The sequence below is a fragment of the Phycodurus eques genome, chromosome 21 (assembly GCF_024500275.1).
Source record: "Phycodurus eques isolate BA_2022a chromosome 21, UOR_Pequ_1.1, whole genome shotgun sequence".
Classification (NCBI taxonomy): domain Eukaryota; kingdom Metazoa; phylum Chordata; class Actinopteri; order Syngnathiformes; family Syngnathidae; genus Phycodurus; species Phycodurus eques.
Window position 1 is genome coordinate 459,686 of NC_084545.1, and position 23,884 is coordinate 483,569.

Here is a 23,884-nt window from a genome sequence, read left to right on the forward strand (position 1 = left end):
CGGTGGCAGTGGTAGACACTTCCTCCCTAAAATAATAGAGAATGTTAAGGCCTGTGTAGGGTGCCACGGTGGGTGACTGGTTAGCACATCTGCCTCACCGTTCTGAGACTGCGGTCAAGACAGCCTCCGCTCGTAAAGTAGCAATCAAGCCAGCCGCCCCTAATTTTGTTCATACTAGGCATTACGGTAATAGGTCGCCAACCCGTGGCGAAAGCCACCTTCAAAATAAAAGCTTCCCAAAAATACGGACGTCAGTGCTCTTCGGTTAAGGAATGCAACCAGAAAAGTTCATTTGAATCTTGAAAAACATAACATACATACATACACACATTAAAAAATGTACTTTATTTGATATCAGAGGAAAAATAAATGGCAATGGACTGCACTTATATAGTGCCTTATCTACATCATCACAGTGGCCAAAGCGCTTTACAAAGAGTCATATTCACACACACATTCATAAACCAATGGGCGACTGCTTGCCATGCAAGGCGCTGCCAGGCCCACTGGGAGCAAATTAGGGTTCAGTGTCTTGCCCAACGAAACTTCGACATGCGGACAGTCTTAGCAGGGATTCGAACCTGTTCTACCTACTGAGCCAAAGCCACCCCAACATAATCCCATTGGAATCGCAAGACAAGTCCGGATCTGTGTGACAGACCACCAAGGACTCCACGAAAAGGGGTTTGATGAAGATCTGATATTGAATTTCTAAATAAAAATCTCTGAAAACTGCCTATGTTGCTTTTATTACCCCTGACTGAAAAAATCTGTTAAATCTTTTTAATGAGATATCGCAACACCGGTCCAGTTCTGGGGGACACTACACCTCCCCAGGTCTGCAACAAAAGAGATCCTATCAAAATCTGATGTGGCATTTCAAAATAAAAGACCCTTGAAATTGGTATATTTATTTCACTGTCATGATCACGGATTTCAAAAATTCATTTCAAAAAATCTGTTAGTTATCACAACACCAGTCCAGTTCTGGGGGACACTACACCACCCCAGGTCTGCAACAAAAGAGGTCCCATCCAAATCGGATGTGGCATTTCAAAATAAAAGACTCTTGAAATTGGTATATTTCACTGTCATGACCACGGATTTCAAAAATTCATCAAAAAAAATCTGTTAGTTATCACAACACCAGACCAGTTCTGGGGGATACTACACCACCCCAAGTCTCCAACAAAAGAGGTCCCATCCAAATCTGATGTGGCATTTCAAAATAAAAGATCACTGAAATCGATATATTTCACTGTCATGACCATGGATTTCAAAAATTCTTTAAAAACAATCTCCTAGTTATCACAACACCAGACCAGTTCTGGGGGACACTACACCACCCCAGGTCTCCAACAAAAGTGGTCCCAACCAAATCTAATGTCCATCCATCCATCCATTTTCCACTGCTTATCCGAGGTCGGGTCGCGGGAGCAGTAGCTTTAGCAGGGACGCCCAGACTTCCCTCTCCCCAGCAACTTCCTCCAGGTCTTCCAGGGGGATCCCGATGCGTTCCCAGGCCAGCCGAGAGACGTAGTCTCTCCACCGTGTCCTGGGACCTCCCCGGGGTCTCCTTCTGGTGGGACGTTCCCGGAACACCTCACCAGGGAGACGTCCGGGAGGCATCCGAATCAGATGCCCCAGCCACCTCATCTGGCTCCTCTCAATGCGGAGGAACATCAGCTCTACTTTGAGCTCTTCCCGGATTACCTAGCTTCTCACACTAGCTCTAAGGGAGAGCCAGAATACCCTACGGAGGAAACTCATTTCGGCCGCTTGCATCCAGGATCTCGTTCTTTCGGTCACGACCCACAGCTCGTGACGATAGGTGAGGGTAGGAACGTAGATTGACCGGTAAAGTGAGAGCTTCGCCTTTCGGCTTAGCTCCTTCTTTACCACAACGGACCGATACAAAGTCCGCGTCACTGCAGACGCTGCACCGATCCGCCTGTCCATCTCCCGTTCCACTTTTCCCTCACTTGTGAACAAGACCCCAAGATACTTGAACTCCTCCACTTGGGGGAGGATCTCATCCCCGACCCGGTCTAACGCCTTCTCCAAGTCCACAAAACACATGTAGACTGGTTGGGCGAACTCCCATGCACCCTCGACGACCCTGCCAAAGCAACATATGCAGTTTTCAGAGATTTTTTCTTTTGAAATACAATATCAGATCTACATCAAACCTCTTTTCGTGGAGTCCTTGGTGGTCTGTCACACAGATCCGGACTTGTCTTGCGATACCAATGGGATTATGTTGGGGTGGCTTCGGCTCAGTAGGTAGAACAGGTTCGAATGCCTGCTAAGACTGTCCGCATGTCGAAGTGTCCTTGGGCAAGACACTGAACCCTAATTTGCTCCCAGTGGGCCTGGCAGTGGCTCGCATGGCAGCAGTCGCCCATTGGTTTATGAATGTGTGTGTGAATGTGAGGCTTTGAAAAGTGCTTTGGGCACTGTGATGATGTAGATAAAGCGCTATATAAGTGGAGCCCATTACCATTTATTTGTCCTAAGATATCAAATAAAGTATTTTTTTTAATGTGTGTCTGTATGTATGTTATGTATTTCAAGATTCAAATTAACTTTGCTGGTTGCATTCCTAAACCGAAGAGCACTGACGTCCGTATTATTGGGAAGCTTTTATTTTGAAGGTGGCTTCGCCGCGAGTTGGCGACCTATTACCGTAATGCCTAGTGTGAACAAAATTAGGGGCGGCTGGCTTCACCGCATGTTCTGAGGACCCGGGTTGAAACTGTGGAGTTTCCTCCCACATCCCCAAAACATGCATGGTAGCTTCTGGTTGGTTGTTTCTCCGTGCCCTGCAATTGGGTGGCGAGCAGTTCAGAGTGCACGACGCCTCGAGTCAGCTGGGATAGGTGCCAGCACGCCGGCCATCCTAGTGGGGATAAGCGCTTCAGAGAATGGATGGTTGCAAGTTGTGTGGGCAGTAAACCTGCTTGGATTGAACGCATTAGTTAATGTACGTTCAATGGTATTAGGCGCCATCCAGCGGTCGTTCTGCCCAACTGCAATTCTTTCAATAAATATCCATTGTAATACAAACAAAACACAAGCAACAATTAATTCTCTGTTGCACAGAAAAATTGCTCTGCCATGAAAAGGTTTCCTGATCCTACACTCTGCAGAGCAGGACAGGTTTAAAAAAAAAAAAAAAATCAATCATTTGTAAAAGTAATTTCTAAGTGTGTGCATCCCTCTTTCCAACATGGCAGTTCAGGGACCCATCATGCTTGCACCTTCCTTGAACGGGACCATGGCCTGGGACATTACCACAACTTTGTGCGTGATGCACTGAGACTGTACGGCTAAGGCGTGACACCAAAGATCAAATGCAAACATCAGCATGTGTGTTTGTTCTCTGAGCACTGGAGAAGAAGATGTGGTGCCAGGGAGAGCTCACCAGCAAGGCCATGGACCTCTACAAACAGGTTGATCATCAATTCATCCTCCTGGACTATGGCGTGTTTCTCCGTGTCCGTGAAGACGAGCAGATTGTACGTGTCTGTGTGTGAACGATTATTTGAAAAATTCAATGACAAAATTTTACATTTTTTATTTTGTATTAATATTGAGAGATGTAATGATTCATCGAGAACTAATCAATTATCAAATGAATCAACAACTTTTGATCATCGATTAATCATTTCATTTCGAGACCTTGTGGAACTTAAAATTGTCGATATCCGAGAAATTTCAGCCTCTCAACAGTAAATATTCTCCGATTTCTGTCATCCTTCATGAAAGCAGACTGATTATCTTTGTGTTGAATCAAAGTAAGACATTTGCAAACATGTGGGCGGTATTCCAGCAAGCAAGTTGCGTGGAAACTCAGAAAGTTGACCCTCAGATGAAGGGAAGCCTGATCAATCACTTTCAAAGTTTCAAAGAGTCAGGTACGAGGAATTCCAACTCTTTGAAGCTATCCTGCTCGCTCAATCCTGTCATAGTGGAATGAAAGTGTAGGCCACACCTGTTTCATAACATCTAGGTGGCGGTGGCATATTAGAATGAAAGTGTACAGGGGCTTATTCTTTAGTAAAGCATCACGTGACCGACATGCAGTCCAGTGCTGTTTCGTTCGCGAACATTTCACATGAAAAGAACGAATCTTTTCAGTGAGAGTAATGAACTGAATCAGTTTATGAAATGATTCGTTCTTCGAGTTTGGCCGCCGCCAGGAGAGAGTCGGCTGTCACTGCCTGACAAGAAAATGCCTCCAAATCCAGTGTAAACTGTGTATTTAGCCCAGTGCTGCTCCTCTTTAATTTCTTCTTCTGTGGTCCCCATTCAAAATGCTTTCTGGGCCCCCACCTCTGCCCTTTGCCCTTTTGGACAATCCTCCTGTCGGAGAGGTGGGTGACCTTATTTCATTCCGTTGGTGATCCTGAAACATCCTAATGTTTCTCTTTGTTTATTATATGTCTTTCTGGTCTCAATGTTATTGTTATGTCTTGGGGAAAACCAGGTGAAAAACCCCTGCTGTAAAAGGCTTATGAAAGAGAAAGTTTGTCGTGTAGTTACTGCTTTTTTGGGTCTTCGTAAGAGGCGCCGCCATGTTTCGTCCTCAGAAATTGCGCAGTGTCTCGCGGTGTCCCGCTTCCCGCGTTTAGCATGAAGACGTCACCAACATGAGACTTCACCAGCTCGCTCATGACGTCACACACAACAGCTTCTCCGTTTTGGACACTAAATAACTAAACACAATGCTTTTTGTTGGAAGAAAAACATCAAACAAAGAATGAAATGTTTGTGATACTTTAAGATTAAAAGAGACAAAATATTTTATGACTCCTTTTTAAAATTAGATATATAATACAGCTTTATTCTCACAAGAATAAAAACATTTTCTCTAAAAAAAAAAAAAGTAATCACAAATGAAACCTTTATTTTGGTAAGATTTCAACTTTTTACTTTTCCTAAAAAAATTTTTTTTTTAAATCTCACGATTTCTTCATCTGATGCATTTCTCAAATGCTTGTCTGAAAAAATACTTTATTCTTGTAAGATTAATTTTGATTCTTGAAAAAAATCAACAAGATTCTAGTATATTTTCAAATATTTAAAAGCAATTCTTTCCAATCCAGCTTTGTTCTTGTCATAATGATTTTCTTAAAGAAGAACATTCCAATATAACAGAAAAAAATACAACTTTAATGATGTAATTTTGACTCCTCCCAAATCAAATTCTTAATAAAATTATTAAAATAAATAAATATATATTAACATTAATATTCTTGTAAAATTCTGGCTCTTCAAAAAAAATCTCGCAAATGAAGACTAATTCTAATATAGATACAACAATTTTCTCCTCAGCCCACCCCCCCCCCCCAACCCCCCCCAAAAACATTTTGTCCACTTTGATGTCCATTGTTTCGTGTCTTATTTTGTTCAACACGAGTCCCAATAATGTCTCCGATTGTGTGTGCGACATAAAAAGGCTTTGCAGGTAAAAGGAAGACAGAATTTATGTTTTGGATTACTTACAATATTTATTCCTATATTTTCTTCGCCAAAGAGTAATACATATTTCAGGACAAATGCATGTTGACTCCAGCACATCACTTTACAGAATATACATTTCCACCATATTATCTAGTGTCAATGAAGGCTTATTAATTGCTTACAGTAGCAAATAATGAGGATTCGATCAATATTTCCTGCTTCAAGGGCTCAAATGTCCATCCTGAAACAAAACATCCGACACGACGTCGAGACTCCCGAACGGCGGCGACGACCCGCTGCGGCCAGAGGCCCCCCCGGGCCAAAGAGAGAGAGAGGTTAAATACGGAGGCAGAGTGCGGCCGGCCGGCCAGCCATGGAAGAGGACATGCAGCGAGAATATAATGTGACACGCAGGCAGAAGCGACAGAAAAAGCAGAAGAAGAAGAAGACAGAGCGGAGTGGCGAAATCGGCATGCTTGGCGGCACGGACAGAAACACAAACGAAGCCCAAACACGACAATCACAAGCTGGACCAGCTACTTACAAAGCCACACACTGACTTGAATATAGATAATATAGCATAGATAGATACTCGATAGACGTGGATAGATACGTAAAGATGTATATATTTATATATATATATATATATGTGCATATATAGGAGGCGCAACATCCCACAGAGTAAGCAGGGCAAGGCGAGGAAGCGCATGCATGCACGTGCAAAGGGAGCCCGGCTGGAAGCGCGAGCGTGCCGCCGTTAGCGCACGCTAAAGTTTTCGGTTAGCTGTTAGCGCGCGCCAATGTTCTAGGTCGGGTGCCGCCCATGTCAAAGTGTCAGAAAAAATAAAAATACAGCACAACCTCCAAAGTGCAACACTAAACTTAACAGTGTGCGATTTGGTAGTTCCTGATAGATGCCACAAGATGGCAGTAAAGCACAACTTTGAGATCACACAGGAGGTGGCCTCGCCGAAGGAAGCTCCTCCCTTGACTTTATAGAAAGCAAATAGGTGTGTTTTTCAGCAAAAAGGTTAATACGCGTGGAAACACGCTTCATGTTGCAAATCTTTTAAATGTATAGGCTAATTGTGTATAATTTCAGTATAAAGAGAAGGTAGTAAGTAGCTATTTAGCTTTTCAGCTACATGCTATTACAGAGTATCGATATTGACTAGCAAATAAAAATACCCAAATAACGTAAAATTGCACAGCCTTCGAAGACGCTTAAGCGACACGTGACGGAGAGACATAAAGCTACATGCTACAGTTAGCATCTGCTTGATTAACTCGCTGGGTAATAAAGTGTGGTATTAGTGTACTAGTGGTACACGGACTCCCTCTAGTGGTATGCCACAGAATCACTGAATTGAATGTTGAAACTGTTTAATGTTGCAGTTTTAAAATCCAGTTCATCTGTTGAGTTGAGTTCAGTTGTATTTAACTTCAAAACGTTTGCATTTAATCTTTGAGAGCTGTTTTTTAGCATTTAGTTTGGTACAATTTTAAATAAATTTTTATCTTATACGTGATTTGCTTTAGAGGCATTTATGTTTCATTGAGGCAAATTCTGAAATTTTTGGGGCAAATTTCACTTTGGAGGTTTTGCTGAATACAAACAAAAAATATTAAAACAGATTATTGTTGATTGCACATTCAAGATTACTTTTAAGCACATTTGTCACCCTCATTAAGGAACAACGACATTGCACATCATAGGCTCGTGTGTGTGTGTGTCTATATATATATATGTATATATATATATATATATATATATGTATATATATATATATATATATATATATATATATATATATATATATATATATATATATATATATAGTTTGTGTGAGAGTGTGTGTAGGCAAAAGTGCAAAAGCCCCACACGAGAGCATAAGTGTGTTGGGTGGTATAATCTATAGACAATACTGGCAAAGTTGGACTATAAGGCAGCAAAAATACGCCACAAACACACAAACCATCACGTGTCACAACAAAAAGTGCTTCCCGGCTCACAAAGGTCACCACAACGAGGAACAGCACACACACACTCCTTCACGCACACACACGGGATGAAAATACATTCAAATTGACACTACATCACGGGAGGGCGGGTCAAAGTTTTAAGTTCAAGGGTCACATTGGATTTTTAACTTGGGACAAATGAGCCAGCTCATAAAATAGAAAAGGTCAAATGTCTACGTGAAATTATTTTTAACAGTAAAATAATAATCATTCTTAACATTATTTATAATTTATTCAATTGTAATTAATTAGCCAATTATTCAATAAAGTAACTGTCAAATAACTTATTTTTACTGATTTTGTTTTTCCCAGTGACAAGGCATAATGGGGTAAATTGATAAAAGCAGACATTTTAAAAAACTCAGATAATACTTTGCCCATCCCTGCAAAAATTTTTTAGAGTTAATGTCACAAATAATCTCTGGTTATACATCTTATATACAAGTACTACATACACCTCCCCCAGCACTATTTACATATGATTGAGCGTCAAAAGTGAGTGAGTGTGGAGCTAATTGTGCTTTTCTTACTATCAATCATTTCATCAATATTCCTTTCGAATCAATCAAGGAGGAACAAGTGTACTAGTGCCTTTTTTCTCGAAACCGTACTAGATCGATGGTGCCAGAATGTAGTCTGCACCGCAAGTATTCAGTGGGCACAATATTATTATTAATTCATTTCAATTCACAACTTAATACAATCTAATTTTGTCATCCTCAGTATTACGGGGGACATATGGAAAATCGACGTTTTAACAATTGGATCTCTCCCCCTGAGAAAAACTAACACCATTACGGCAAAAATATTTGCTGTAATAAAGCTCCTGTATTGGATTACTGTGACCTCTGTTAGCAGGTAGCCTACAGTTAGCAATGCTAAAGGCTAAAAAATAGCTAAATAAAAACAGCATCTTTGTCCAAGTATTAGTGCAAACATGGCAATTCTTTGAATGCTAGCACCCCTTTGTCATCTCTTGAGCAGACAGCTTCCTGGCTATGTTAGCCCACATTAGCATCACCCCCAAAAATGACTCAACCCAGGACCAAAATTAAGACTAATCTAGACTGTTCTTGCTCTTACATAGTCAAATTGGGCCGAGAGGATTTGTCCAAAGTCCTCTGGAGTGTCACAATTAACGGAGTGTTAGCCACCACATTACATTTCGATTTCTACATTAGCGGGGAAGCTAATCGTGAGCTAAAAGTCTCACGTGTGATCACTTTAAACATCCTGGATTCCTTCAGTTCCTGATTGGGCGTCCGCACTTAAAGCAGGCAAGTTGCAAGCGCTACAGTGGCATTAGTAAATTAGCTGTAGGGCTAGCACGCGGGATGTGAAAAATGACGTCTTTCTAAGCTAGCTAGGTCTCGAACCAGTGCTATCAATTCTGAGAGAATTATTTAATTTTTTTTAATGGGCTAAAATGATAGTTTTACACAAATTTTACGCTAACTGTCCTCTTGTGCCTTTGCTGAATGTTCGCCACCATGTTTTGATTTCCACATTAGCCATAAAGTTAATCACAATCTTAAACTCTCCCGTACAACCACTTTAAACATCCTGGGTTCCCTCTGTTCCTATTTGGGCGTCATCACTAAAAGCACCCAAGTCACGAGAAGTGCATTAGCATAAACAAGTTGGCCGCAGGAAGAGTGTGTGGCATGAGAAAACAGTCAATTACACATTTTCTGAGCTAGCTAGTTGTAGAACCAGCACTACCGCCTCTTTAGAATATCCTTAAATTTGGCTGGAATGATAGTTTTACGCTAATTTAGTAGCTAAAATATTTCACTATTTTAGCTACTAAAGAGATTAGATTCCTTCCTGCTAATCGAGTAACGATAATCAGTCAATTATGCCAAGGTAAAGAAACTGAAGGTTTTTTTGTGTTACGTTTATTTGAAATTTGATAATGTTAGCTTGTTCTGAAACCAGTGTTACAACTCTTTAGCACTAGTTACCATGTAATCATGTTGTCTAACATCCTTAATTAATTTGGCCCCTAAAAGTATGTCATCTCTTTGGTAGATTGAAGTCGCAAGCGCTTGATAACGCATTTCTGAGCTAGCTAGCTAGTTTTGGACCCAGCGCTACCAAATGTTGGAAATAACCTCAAACCTGGCAAAAAATGATCGTTTGGAGCTAATTTTGCGCTAACAATCAAATCATTTTGCACATTAGACACCATGTTTAGAATCCACCGCTAAGCTAATAGCATAGACGTGTTTCACACCACTGATTCACTCGGTTCCTATTTGTACGTCATCACTTTTTGAGGATTGAAGTCGCGAGCGCTAGATTACCACTAGCAAATTAGCCACGGGGCTAGCGCTAGGGTGAGATGCGATGGCATTTGATTACGTTGAGGTAAGGAAGGCCAAGTGCTTTGTTTGAAAATTACTTAGAAATTAGATTTACGCAAAAGAACAGACAATTTGGCACATTACCGCATCGCCGTCAAAAAATGAAAAAAAATTTTTTTACAAAAATAATCAAACGATTAATCATCATGGACTTGCTACACATATCACGCATTAGCACAGCAAATACACCGATTATCACATGTTTGTTTGTTAGGACGACACTAGCGGAAAAAGGCAGACAGAAGCACTTGTACAAAGCTTTGGACCGCATCAGTCCACAGTAAAGCTACCATACATAATATATATATGTACACCGTGAACCCCAGCAATATCGCGGTTTATCGTTTTATGTCGGCATTTTTTCTAATGATAATTTTTCATGGGTTTTCACAGTGTACATGTAAGTCCGAATTTAGAGTTGTGCGCCTTCAGTGTAGTACCACGTTGTGCTACAACATGCCGGGCAACATTAGAGCCCACTGGAAAAGATGCAGCGTGACGCATGCTAATGCTAATTTAGGCCAGGCTATGGTGTTTCGCATTATGTTAGCATTAAGCTAGCGGCCTTCTGTTATTATATGTACAGTTTTGCATTTTGGTGTTTCAATATACAATTTTGAATTCTCTCTTCTTTAATGTGTCAGTTTCACAGTAAACCTTACCTGGGAGTGACAAATAAACAGCTTGAAGCAAGCACCGCAAAGTTGCCTCGTATTTGGAAATCTGTGCGAGCTGGTCTTTTCGATTCCTCAAAGCGATGTTATACAATAGTTTCTGTTTCTTGACAGCGAGAGAGTGGAAACAGGTGCTAAAGAATGAAGTGTTCGGGGATTGGGCCATGCCACAAATAGCGGAAATCCACCAATTTCCCCCGCAGAAAGGTTTGTAATTGCCAATGGATGCCACGAGATGGCAGCAAAGCATGACTTTTGTATTAGATAGGACTTTGGCATGAGCAAAAAAAACAGCAAATAACAAAATAACGGACAGGTTCCCCCAAAAATTTGTGAGTATGTGAATCTGCAAGAAGTGAATTACCAACTGTACTTTGAAAAGTATGTTTTGCTAAGATTAAATGCGTATTAAGCATGTGGCAGGGGTAAAACAACCATCAAAATATTATAGTATCTCTGTATTGCGGGTGGGTCTGGAACTTAGCCAATAAACGGGGGTTCACTGCATATAACTTGAAAATGGCAAATATACTGTGAGTTTTGGAAGGAAATTAAGCATAGCGAGTTAGAGATCCTGGCCCAGGCGCTCGATCTCCTCGATGAGGAAGTCGATGTCCTGGAAGGTGGCGGCCGGGTTGGAGATGACCATGCGGAAGAAGTTGACCTTGTCCCCCTGCGGCTGGTAGCTCACCATGGTGGTCCCGTACTCCATCATCCGCGCCTTGATCACCGGCGCCACCTGCAGCACGCAAAAAGTCACGCGTTTGTCACAGGCCACAACACTTTCATTTCATTTCAAACTCATAACACCACACTGAAAAACGAATGGTTTTAATAAAATTTCATTTTCAAAATATAAGTGCATGCAAACATGCGGCAATGACTCGCCGTAACAACCACGGCTAAACTTAGCTGCTAAAGTTCCCTGAGTCAAAATGCATCACTTTAACATACTTCCTTGGACCAAATGTGTTACTTTCCTATTTAGACAGGGATTTGGTGTCATCGTGTGGCATTTTAGGCTATTTTAGAAATCGCAAAAAAAAAACAAAAAAAACGCAAATAGGTGAGGGAATAGCTGGCAAGTTTCCAAATCGCACGGGTGGAAAAGTGTAATTCAACAACAAGGCTTGATTTGAATTCACAGCAGTACTGTTGAAAAAAACAAAAACAAAATGCGAACGATGTAGCATCATCTGTTTGTCTTAATTGTCGACGAACAGACTCTTATTGCTAAATGATCACCATGCTAACGGCCTCTCAGACATCTTCTAGGGTTGAGTACTTTACTAATTATACAGCTTCATATAAAGTAGCCAAGGAGCAAGCGCTAAATTAGCAATAACGAATTAGCCGCAGGTCTACACACGAATGTGAGGGCAGTTTATAGTGTGTATATAACTGAGCTGGTTAGTTCTGGAACCAGTGCAACCCACTCAATTTATCTGACATTAAAGAGTCATGCTAATTGTGTGGTTAAGTCCCCTTGTGTGTTAGCCACCATGTTTAGAGTCCTAGGCAAGGAGGCTAATCATGTACTGAAAATTAAATCATATATTCTTTTGAAATCGTGAATGCTACATTAGCATTAGCAAATTAGCTACAGCTCCCCTGAGGGTGAGTACGTTTAGCTTTTACTATACACTGGTTGACTTTAGCTTCAACAGGGATATCTTTAAATTAATCAAACTGTCAATCAACTGCGTAAAAACTGTGCAAAATAAATCATTACAATGTATCCCTAAGAGATGCTAAAGGTAGCATCATGTGTTTGTCCGAAATGTCAATGATCAGACTTCAAATGCTGACTCCCTCCCGCTGTGACCTTTACATGTATTATATCTAATTTGTGCACAATGATTTACAAGTATTTCCGACTTGGTGTGATGTCCACTCAGTCACCTTGTGCAAGCGTTTCTTCTTCTCGTCTGTATCGTCCATGTAGCGCATCCCGGGCGGGAGATACCAGAAGCAAACGTTGGTGTGCTGAGGCTGCACCAACACAAATAAGAACCACTCAAATGAAATTAGAACTGCAAAAAAAAAAAAAAAAAAAACAATGATGATTTTTTTTTTTCCCCCTTTCATTTTGTAATGCAAATGAGTGCCAGGCGGGTGTCCGGAGGCATTTTTGCATCTTTGTGAGATGGCCGTCCATCTTGCCATATCTGCACACGCTTTTGTTATCCTCGTCTCAATGGAGCGTATTTGTGACACGACGCCATTCACATGCAGATCAGCAATTAATTGTGCTTTCATTACACATAATGGACGCAGTGGTCCCAAATGCCTTTTCAAACAAAGCCATGACAGACCACCACATCCCCATATTTGTCCATATTTAATACAGTATACATTTACACGTAAGGCAGTCACCCAGCAGCTCCAACATATGGCGCTATTTTATCTTTCCAATATTTAATTTATACTTAATACAGATCTCACCATCTTTCTTTGTCCCAGTAAGTATTCTATATTTAATAAAAAGCAAACGTCAGATATTGGACGCGAGATACTACTCTTATCCAATATGTAATTTCTATTTAATACAGAGTACATATGAGAGACAGCGCACCACCACATTCCAAAGATCGCACTATTTTCCCTTTCTTTCCAACATGTAATTTATATTTAATACAGAAGAAATATGGAGAGTCAGTTACCAGCCAGATCGCGCACATGGCATTATTTTTCTCCTTCTAATACGTGATTTAAATCTAACATATGTTCACATTGCAGGTCAATTCTGATTTTCCCAGGCCTCTCGCATCTGTGGATAGAAATCGCATATGTATCTGACACAAGTGGAGTATGGACGCTCATGGGACGCGCATCCGACCCATACGTCACAAACATCACAATTGTTCGACAAAACAGACAGAAGTCACAAAACGGCAAAGGCGGACAAATGAGCAGAAAACAGTCAGTGGTGAAAAGAAGATGACTTAGAACTGATAAGTATAAGAAAATGTTGGCTCGGGTTGCGCAAAATCCTTGAGATTACCACAAGTGCATCATGACGACACCTACGTGAGGGGCCATATTTACTTCCGTCAACACGGCGATTCGTGTTTGCGTACACGCGCAATGTGACGTCACGGACGCGTTCCGTCCATGGTAGAAGCCGCACTTGTTTTCAGTAACGACTACATCAAAAGATGGGCTTTATAAAAACATCCAAATTGGGCATCATGCCCTGCAGTGTGAACTAGCCTAACACCGAGTACATACTGTACGTCAAACACTTCCCCACCAAATCTCACCATTCTTCTCTTTCCGATATGTCATTTATATGTCATACAGAGTACATACTGTATGAGCAACAGTGCCCTACTGGATCCAGCAAAGTGCGTTAATTTCCAATACATATCTTACAATTTTCACGAGTGAGCATAATAATAACAATATATACTATTATAATCGAATACATTTGTCATTCAAGCAAGAGTGGCTGTTTTTTCATTGGTCTATCACTGAATTTCCCTAGCAACAAGGGGCAAACATGATAGAAAAAAGTTATTTATGTGTACAATTACAAATCGAATTGCATGATCGTAGACAACCACTGTGCACCTTCCAACTTATTATAATACTGTGTAAGTACATCATGTCCCATAAAGATCATAATATTTCTGACACCCGAACAACTTTTCAAAGCTTAACTTAAAGACCCAAAAATGTGTACGTACTTTTCCGTCAAAGACCATCTGGTATCCTTCCCTGTCCTTGATCTTGTTGTACAGATACTCGGACAGCTCCAAACACTTGTCGATCTGCGCCTCGAAGCCGACGGTACCCTGTGAAAAGCGGCAGTTGGTGTCATATTCCCATGATGCATCGCTCCCGCAAGCGCCTCACCTTGGCTCTCCACATGAGCCACAGCTTGAAGATGTCCACGTGGCGCCCGCACTGCAGCGCCTTGTCGCCGGTGTCGTACGACAGGTCGTAGTGCTTGTCCTGCTGGAATAGGTAGCAGGCCTGCATCTGGTTGCACTTCTGCATCAGGCCCTGCGGGGGGGGGCGTGGGACGAGGGGGAGGGGGTGTGGCTCCGTCAGTGGTGTGATGTGACAAAATAGATTTTTCACTGCTTCACTTATACTCACTACACCTGACTCTGACAAAATCCTCTCGTTACGTCTTTTCAAACTGGGTGGATGATTACGCAACATTTAATTTATCGTTCATTTCAAACAATAGTTTGTTGTTGGCTGCAAGAATGATTTGTGGCGGTTTTGTTGTCTTGCGCCAGTCAGTTGCTGTCGTGCAATAATTCATCGATGAATCCATCCATCCATTTTCTGAGCCGCTTCTCCTCACTAGGGTCACGGGCGTGCTGGAGCCTATCCCAGCTGTCATCGGGCAGGAGGCGGGGTACACCCTGAACTGGTTGCCAGCCAATCGCAGGGCACATACAAACAAACAACCAGTCGCACTCACAGTCACGCCTACGGGCAATTTAGAGTCTCCAATTAATGCATGTTTTTTGGGATGTGGGAGGAAACCGGAGTGCCCGGAGAAAACGCACGCAGGCACGGGGAGAACATGCAAACTCCACACAGGCGGGGCCGGGGATTGAACCCGGGTCCTCAGAACTGTGAGGCTGACGCTCTAACCAGTCGGCCACCGTGCCGCCTCATCGATTAATCAACAACTATTTTGATTTTGCGGCGTTGATTAACTTAAAATTGTCCAAATGCTCAGAATTTCAGCCTGTCAAGAGTATTCGCCAATTTCAGTAGTGCTCCGTGAAAGCAGACTGATTAATATCTTTGTGTTGAATGAAAATAAGACATTTGCAAACAATGATCAACATTTTTTGCCGATTTTTGGACGTATGTTACGGGCCAAACCAGTCACTGAATCATAATGAATTTATGTTTGTGCATTTTCTACAGTCAATTTCAAATGATGTCCTGTTTTTGAATAAAGGGATGGAAATAAAAAAAATGGTTTGACTTAAGTCTGAAAGTTGAAGCAGTATTTCTATTTTTACCAGAGTCAACTATCTGCACTTGTACTTAAGTACCAGGTGTGAGTACTTTTGCAACCTGCAGGCTTTGCTGAATAAAGGTGTGACGACCAAAGCGGGAAACTTACCTCCTCGCGTACCAGCAAGGCAGAACACTGCAGCGGCACCGACATCATCTTGTGCGGGTTCCAAGTCACCGAATTGGCCCTGCGGCGACAGCCGGCATTTTGTTAGCTTCCAGAGTTAGCCACGTTAGCCTCGTTTGCCAGAGGTGGGCGACTCGGCTCACACGACTTGACTCCAGTGAGACGTGAGTTCCCAGTTTTGGGACATGGAACTTAGGCTTGAGATTTCCATCTGACTTGCTCACATGTGACTTACTCTGACCTCTGTAGTTTGTAGTCGGTTCGATTTTTGTGTCCGTTGTCAAACATAAATAAATGTTCGTGGGCCACTTTTTGGCACCCTTCTGTCAGGGCGATAGAGTACGAGCAAGAGCAGCAGACTTGCCTCTCAACGCCGTCCAGCTTCCACCGGTGTCTCCGGGACATGAGCAGACTTCCTCCCCACGCACCCTGAACGTGACAAAAACAACAACAATACATAATTCAAACTCAATCGAGTGTGGGATTTGTAGTTTCATCATGTTGAAGTTTCATCAGTAAAAATGGCAAGTTCGGAGAAAGCCTCAAGCCTAAATTGGCGATCGACGGTTAAAATGACCTTACACAACAAGCACAACAACCTACAAAGCATTTCGATTTGAAGCAAATTAATCTTTTAATACTGCTGTTTTAATACTGCTCAAAATCAAGGATTAGTTGCAATTTTGACGTATAGGGGGCAGTCAATTATGAAATCCGCAAAGGGGATTTTTTTTTTTTTTTTTTTGGGGGGGGGGGGGGGCTTATTTATACATATTTTAAAGCTGAATGAACCTCCGCAAACTCTTCTTAAACTTCCGCACACTCTTATTAACTTCTACCATACCCTTATAAACACTTTCTATACTCTAAAACGCCATTGAAACTCTTAAATATAAAGTAATGAACAAGTGTAAGTACTGTACACTATGTACATTTTATTCCTTATAATATGTGTCTTCATTAAAACTTTTTTTTTTTTTTTTTTTTTTTTTTATGTTTTAGGCTAGGAAGCGTTTATTTGACCACACACACAAAATTAAAAAAATGTAAAAAAACATTACAGCACACTCAAAATCCTGCGACATCAATATGGGAGAAAACCTGCAATGCGCTGAATCCGCAATTGTTGAACCGCAATCGAGCGAGGGAACGCTGCATTTCCAAAATCCCACATCTGAAAATGTACTGGTAACCTTCCAGAAATTTACCAGAAATGTTCCACTCCTAATTGAGGTGTTGCAGTGCGGACTAAATCATCTTCAGGGGGAAGAAGAAAAAGAAGCGGAGGAGGAGGAAGGTCAATAATGGCCGTCGAGAGGAGGAGGTGATTTATGAGCTGGGCTCACATCTGTGCGCGCGTGTGTGGCCGCGATGTAGGTCAAAGCGAAGCAGTCGTCCGCCTTTGTCAAACCCCACGTTGACGTCTTTCTTCCCGGCGACTTACGTCCACGTGCATCCACACGTCGTACTTCCTGCAAATGTCGGAAATGGCGACGAGCGGGTCGAAGGCGCCGTACACCGTCGTGCCCGCCGTGGCGCTCACGAAGAACGGCACGAAACCCTGCGTGGGAGGAGTTCACACGTCACGTGATCCCATGGCGTTTGCTTCCAGGATGTGGATCGCGATGAGCGCCTCACCTTCTGTTTGGCCTCCACAATTCGCCGCTCAAGGTCGGCGGGGATCAATTTGCCGCTGGGGGGGGAAAAATAAAAAATTAAAACATTAAAATGATGCTTTTCATATGAAATGAATAATAATATATTTTTTTTAAAAACACCCAAAAACCCTGATTTATTCCTGGATGTTATTCTCACTGAATTTGCATCTAAGGAGTGTGTAAGGAGCTCTCGTGGCTGCGAGTAGTACAGGGAGGATGAGATTAGGTCAGTGGTAAATGGGCTCCCTCTAGTGGTACGCTAAAGAATCACCATCCAAGCGCAGTTCAGTTGTATTGAACGTTTTCATACAACCCATTTGCATTGAATCTTTTCAAACAGTTTCTTTTTAAACTTTTATTGAGGTACAATTTTCAATTTAACATTTATGTGCAATATATTTGAACAGAATTAAGCTGTGCTTAACTGTGGCTTACAATCATATTTGAAATACCTTTAGGAATAAAACCTTTTTATGAACACTTAGGCCTAATAATGATGACAGTTGGAGAGCTAAGTATTTTTTTTTTTTTTTTTTTTTAGGTGGTACTTGGTGTAAAAGGTTGGAGAACCACTTGGTTATATATCATCTTTTATACCGTTCACTATTCACCTTTGGTCGGCCTTGATGCAGATGACGCTCTCGGTGCCGATGCCCAAAGCCGCTGCTCCTTTCTTGATGGAGAAATGACTCTAGGAAATATGAACATATGAAACATGTAACCTCATCATCATCGTCGTGTGTCATGTGAGAGTATATTGACACGAAGGTGAAACACCAACAATGTTCGTCTCGGTGAATAAATGAGCGCTGTGAAGTCATTGCAATGAGTGAAAATAGGATGATGGGATATGATTTGAGGTGTTACATGTTCGGAGGTGAAGGCCACCAGCCGGGGAACGGATGACATTCCTTTCTCCTTGACTTCAGGGAACATCTTGAAGCGGGCCAGCAGCATGGCGTACATGTTGGAAATGGCGCCACCTGGTCGACAAGAGGACAACTGCAGTTGACGACCTTTTTCGAGACATGCAGGAGCCTCCTCGTTTTACGACGCAGAGGAGGAAAGTCACAATTAAATCAACATTTTGTACGTAGGCCATACCTATAAAACAATGAAGAGGAAAAACGATAAGCACGGGCGTTAACTGCGCGTACGGGTGCCGTTCGTAACCTCACAATAGCGTCGTAAACCGAGGAGCCCGATGGAAGCATCCAATTTTACAAATATCGACGTACATTAGAATAAGAATAAAAGCAGCATTGACCCTGGAGGTAGATTGCCTTTTGGAGTGTGTTAGTTGAGAATGTGCTCAGTGTTCTAGATCGTGTTCAGATTTGAAATAGCAAAACTCAAATTTGGAAGGGGTCTCTTCATTTTTCTCCACACGCATTCTTATTTATACACACCAATTCAAAAATATTCAGATCCTTTCAACTTCCCTGTCTGCTGCAATCGCGAATAAAATATCGAAACAAGTCCAATATATTTGTAAAGCCTATATATAAGCATGTCAATGTATTCAAATGAAATCCTCTACAATGTTCATAAAAAGGATTAAAACCGAAACAAAATTCCAAAGCGTGGTTGTGTGTGTGTTTCCCCAATTGTTCCGCTTTAATTGTCTGGCCTACTTTCAAACCTTTTTTTTTTTTTGGGGGGGGGGGGGGGGGGCAACCTCATCTCTATGCAAATGACGATGTGGGTGTGCGCATGCGCACCGGGCGAGAAGATGCCGTCGCCGCGGCCGTCGTGCCAGCCGATGATCTCGCGCATCTTCTTGAGCGTCACGTACTCCAGCAGCACGAACACCGGCGCCACCTCGTACGTGAACCTGAGGGCGGCCGTGGTGACGTCACTGGCACAATTTGCTAGCTCCACAAACAAATAAGCTCCAATACGAGAGCTCCATGAAACACTGACGTCATAATTAGAATGACACTTATTAACATGTTTGTTATGTTATTATAATTATTATTATAATCTGTATGACTACATGGCAGCATCAAAATATTAGGAACAGCTCTCAGTGCAGTTTTGTAAGCCATAACCACAATTATAAACATAGAAGAGCCTTATTATATCTATTTTTTAAATTGGTTAAGTTGTGCAGCTGTACCTAATGAAGTGTCCAACGAGTTTATTTTACGAGCCATATCTTTCTTATATGAATGCAAAAAGAGGTAGCCGTTTTAAACAGCATGGGGGAAATTTCATGAGAAGTGTAGTGTGCTGCAATAATGCAAAAACGTATTTTCAAGTATGGACATTTTCAAGTTAACATGGCCAGTCGTAAAAGGGCCGTAAAAAAACACACTTGGAGTCATGCCCATAAAATGTGTGACCTTTCAGGCTATAATTAATTGCCCATGGTCTATCACTCTCTTTTTTTTTGTTTTTTTTGTTTTTTTTTGGGGTGTGTGTGTGGGGGGGGGGGGGGGGGTTGTGACTGTTTGACAAGCTGCATGAGGCTTTATCAGCCCAAAAGCAGACACACGCTAAATGGAGCCGCTGGATTTAATTTCACAGGCAATTTTCTCCCTCTCTTGTTCCCATGGGGATAATGGCGGGGGGGGGGGGGGGGGGGGGGCGAAGGGGGCTAATTCACTTCTTTTTGTTCATTTGGCAGGAGAAGGGGCCAAAAGGGGCACTTATCGGCGTGTGCGCACAACAGGAAATGGAACGCAAGATGCTGATTATAATGATGATAATGATGACGAGCAGCCTGAACTTACATGTTGGTGTTGGCGGTGGACGTCAGCCAATCAGCTGCCAGGCCCACCATGTCCAATCCAGTGGAGAGCTGGTTGAAGTACCTGGGGTGGGCTGGGGGCGGGGGGGGGGGGGGCAATTGGGTAAAACAATTCAACATATTAGACATAAATAGTCACATCTTAAGTTTACGTGCATGTGGTCGCTGTGGGCTGAAGTAATTGACAAGGTAAATAAAACATGGTGAAAAAAAAATATCAAAGCTGTTTAATTCTAATCAAATTTTGTATTTTTGTTTGTAGCGGATTGATTTTTGGATCAAATAGGGAAACAAGATTCATTCTGCATACACTTAGCAACTCAGGTTTTGCATACTAGACGAAATCAGCAGCAGGGATGTATATTATATATATATATATATTTATATATATATCAAGCAAACTCAGTTGAAATAAAGAAAAAAAAAAGAATATGGTCATCCAATCATTTGGAGTGCCACAAGGCACACAGCTTGCTCCCCATTTGTTTGTCTCATTCCCCATTCAATATTTACTCACATTTCCCAGCACAGACATGCAAATATTTTAGTAGCTGTTGTCTATTTTAATTTCCGTGTGGGTTTAATTATTTGGCGCGTGCAAATGAGTGGCAATTTTAAAAAGGTCTTTGAAATTCCGGTGAGAATTGCATCTTCAGGTTTGAAATTTGAAATCAACTATTAGAGTGACATTTTTATTTGTATGTCAGCCGGCTGCAAAAGGGTTCCACATATATTTTGAATCGGAAGCAAGGTAAATGTCAGCTGAATAACACATTTTTGTTTGTCCATTTTTGACATACAACAGCGCTGTTATGAACATTCATTTGATTTAGTTTGCCAGTTTTTGGGTGCGTGATTTTGGGCCCAAAGCTGCACGTGACGGCAAAATCCGCCGATCGTTATCTTTGCAGCCTTGAGGGCCTCATTTTCCATGTTACCTTCTAAAACCAAGAACAATGTCTGATCGAGTAATTTCCCCACACTTAAAAGCCTTTCAATGTTGGCCATTTTGCACGTGTCCCCGTGGTTACAATGACAGCGCGCGTGTGCGCTCACCTGTTTTGATGGCGTACTTGAGCGTGGCGCGGCAGCTGATCAAGATGTCGTCCAGCGTGCTGGGCTCGTGCTGCAGCTCCCAGTTGTTGTTCTGCAGCAGCTCGCTGGGGTAGTGGAAGTCGATGACTTTGCTGTCGCGGTCGAACGACTCCACGATGTAGGCCAGCAGGATGTCCACCACCTCCTGCAGGAAGCTCAGCGTCTTGGCGTCGCCGTCCAGGGCCGGCAGGAGGTCTGGGACGCGGACGGACGGGCAAATTCACACATTTAGGCGTCGTTTCGTTTCAGTCATATAGATCTTTCTGGAACGTGAATCTGTTGCACGTTATTTTTGCCGCTGGGGGGGGGTGGGGGAAATCAAGGTGACCTCTGCAGCATCAATAAACTAAACGCCTTCAAATCAAGCGTGCCATTTATTAATTATGCGCACTAAGATACCAATTGAAAACGAAGGCATGTCATACATTTTAATAAAGGTCGATTGCGTAACGACGCACGTAACAGGTGCGCAACTATTTTACCATCCGAAATGCGCAGGAAAACAGGCCTGAAATCACTCGTCCTATTTCTGTTGAAATTGTTTGCGTCTCCACGTGACATCTGCAGATTTGTCGTTTTGCTTTTCCGTGCGCATACCTGTTGAGTAGAGGTCGGAGAAGCCTCGCACGGCGTCTTTGGTGCAGTTGCAGCTTTTGTTGCATCCGCAGCTGCCGTCCGCGGCGTCGGGTTGCCGCGCTGGCGGCGGGGGGCTCGGCGCCGCCTTTGTCGCCCTCCGCCACGTTCAGGAGCGCTTCGACACACACACGATCGTTTCAATTCAATTCGAGAAAATGCACTTGTCTTCCACCAAAAATACAAAAAACACCAATTGGACGCATACCACATAATTTGGATCCGAGCCCTCCGGAGAGTTTCTGGGCCGCCGCCTGGCACCAAGCCCGGGCTACAAGACAGAAAAACACGCGCAACTTTAAGGGGGGGGGGAAAAAAAATAAAATAAAAAGATGCACAAAAATGTCACGCAAGTTCCGCAACACGATGGTTTAAATGCTAATGAATCAAAAAATGACCATGGAGGCCCGCGCGAAGGCGCGCGCGGCGCACTCACGCGTGTTGGGGCTCCGGCTGCCCGAATTGTCCCCCGCACCGAGGGACCAGAAGCCCGGGGACGCCATCGCTCAGGAGCGCGCCGAGTGTGGCGGCGGCGGCTGGTGGTGGGGCGGCTCGACGTCAGCGGGCGCGCGCACATCCACGCACACGCCAGGAGGACAAAAAAAATATAAGAGGGGGCGGGGGGGGGGGGAGATCACGACGCTCCTCAGCTGCAGAATATAAATTCTCTCTCACACACACACACACACAACTGGGAAATTATGTAGCTCAGAAAAAACAACCCCCCCCCCCCCAAAAAAAAAAAACCCCAAGTGTGGTTACCTCCTGAAAAAAAAGAAGCGAGTGGATTAGAAAGCATCGCGTGGAGGTGCGGGAATGACGTCCACTCTCAGGTCATCCCAGAAAAAAAGGGAAAAAAAAACAAAAAAACAACAAAAAAAACCCCAAATGGTGACGCATTCACTTGCGGGTCATGCCGAGCTGCGTGGCGTCGTGACTCCAACACGCTCGCCACACTTCACCCTCCGAACGTGCCGAACGCCAACCGAGACGTCTGCCCGGGAGGGCGTCTCATTGGGCGGCTGCCGGCGGAGCCTGCCCCCCTCCTACCGTTGCTGGGGGCCAAAAAGAGACACGAGAAGGGGGTCTCCGAGTCTCGCTTAGTGTCACAGCTCGCTACACTTAAATTATTTCATACTCGTGACTTGAACACACTTTTGTACTGTGTCTGTGGCGGAATGAGACCACGGCCGGCTTGAAGGGGGCGTGGCCACACTACATTCATGACAATCCAGAAAACAAAACGTCCATGATTGGGTTCAATAGTATTGATATATTTTTATAATAATTCCCCTTAGGTTTTGTTTTTAATACTACGTCGAGGAGACCTGCATGGACCACTCGCCCTAGGTTGCCCACCTCCTTTTTAAAACCTTTCAGACCAAACCGGTTTGACCCCCCACCAACCCCAAAAAAAATCTGAATTTCCACCTTATAATGGAAGTAAACATCTGTTGAATCATTCACTTATTAAATATTTCAGACTACTGCTGCCATTTTGTATCCGTGGCGCACCCCAGGATGCACAACTTGGTCCCCATTATTATTCTTATTTTTTTACTATTTTCACAGTATCCAAAAAGATGCTTAAAAAAGCAAGTTTTATCATTCATTTTAATGATTGTAGTATTATTATTATTTTTTTTTCCCCCACACATACAATATCTCAGGATCTGGCGGCACGGTAGACAACTGGTTAGCACGTCTGCCTCACAGTTCTGAGGACCGGGGTTCAAATCCCAGCCCGCCTGTGTGGAGTTTGCATGTTCTCTCCGGGCACGCCGATTTCCTCCCACATCTTAAAAACATGCATGGCAGGTTGATTGAGGACTCTAAATTGCTCTTAGGTGTGAATGTGTGCGCGAATGTTTGTTTGTTTGTTTCATTGGCCTTTCTGTGTGGAATTTACTGGCATACATGTCCAAACGCTTGCATCGGCTTCCTCCACCATTTCAAAAACATTTAGGTTGGCTTCCCTGAAGACTAAACTGTCCTTAGATGTGAATATTTGTCGGGTGGAGCACCCCAAGGCACACAGCTCAGTCCCCATTATTTGTTTTACATTTACTTATTGGCCAAAATTGGCACATTAAAATGAAATG

General features: G+C 42.8%; 1 protein-coding gene across 1 annotated transcript; it reads right to left on the minus strand.

Moving 5' to 3' along the window:
- Window positions 1-5,503: 5,503 nt before the first annotated feature.
- LOC133396447 (glutamate decarboxylase 2-like) lies at window positions 5,504-22,893 on the minus strand. The gene is given in 17 exon segments (XM_061666327.1): window positions 5,504-11,267; window positions 12,431-12,520; window positions 14,218-14,325; window positions 14,387-14,536; window positions 15,627-15,705; window positions 16,009-16,073; window positions 17,089-17,205; window positions 17,283-17,337; window positions 17,914-17,993; window positions 18,170-18,285; window positions 19,024-19,136; window positions 20,038-20,128; window positions 21,111-21,344; window positions 21,747-21,843; window positions 21,845-21,900; window positions 21,991-22,053; window positions 22,219-22,893. Coding segments are annotated over 17 exon segments (1,755 nt in total). The 5' UTR covers window positions 22,286-22,893; the 3' UTR covers window positions 5,504-11,093.
- Between the last annotated feature and the right edge of the window lie 991 nt (window positions 22,894-23,884).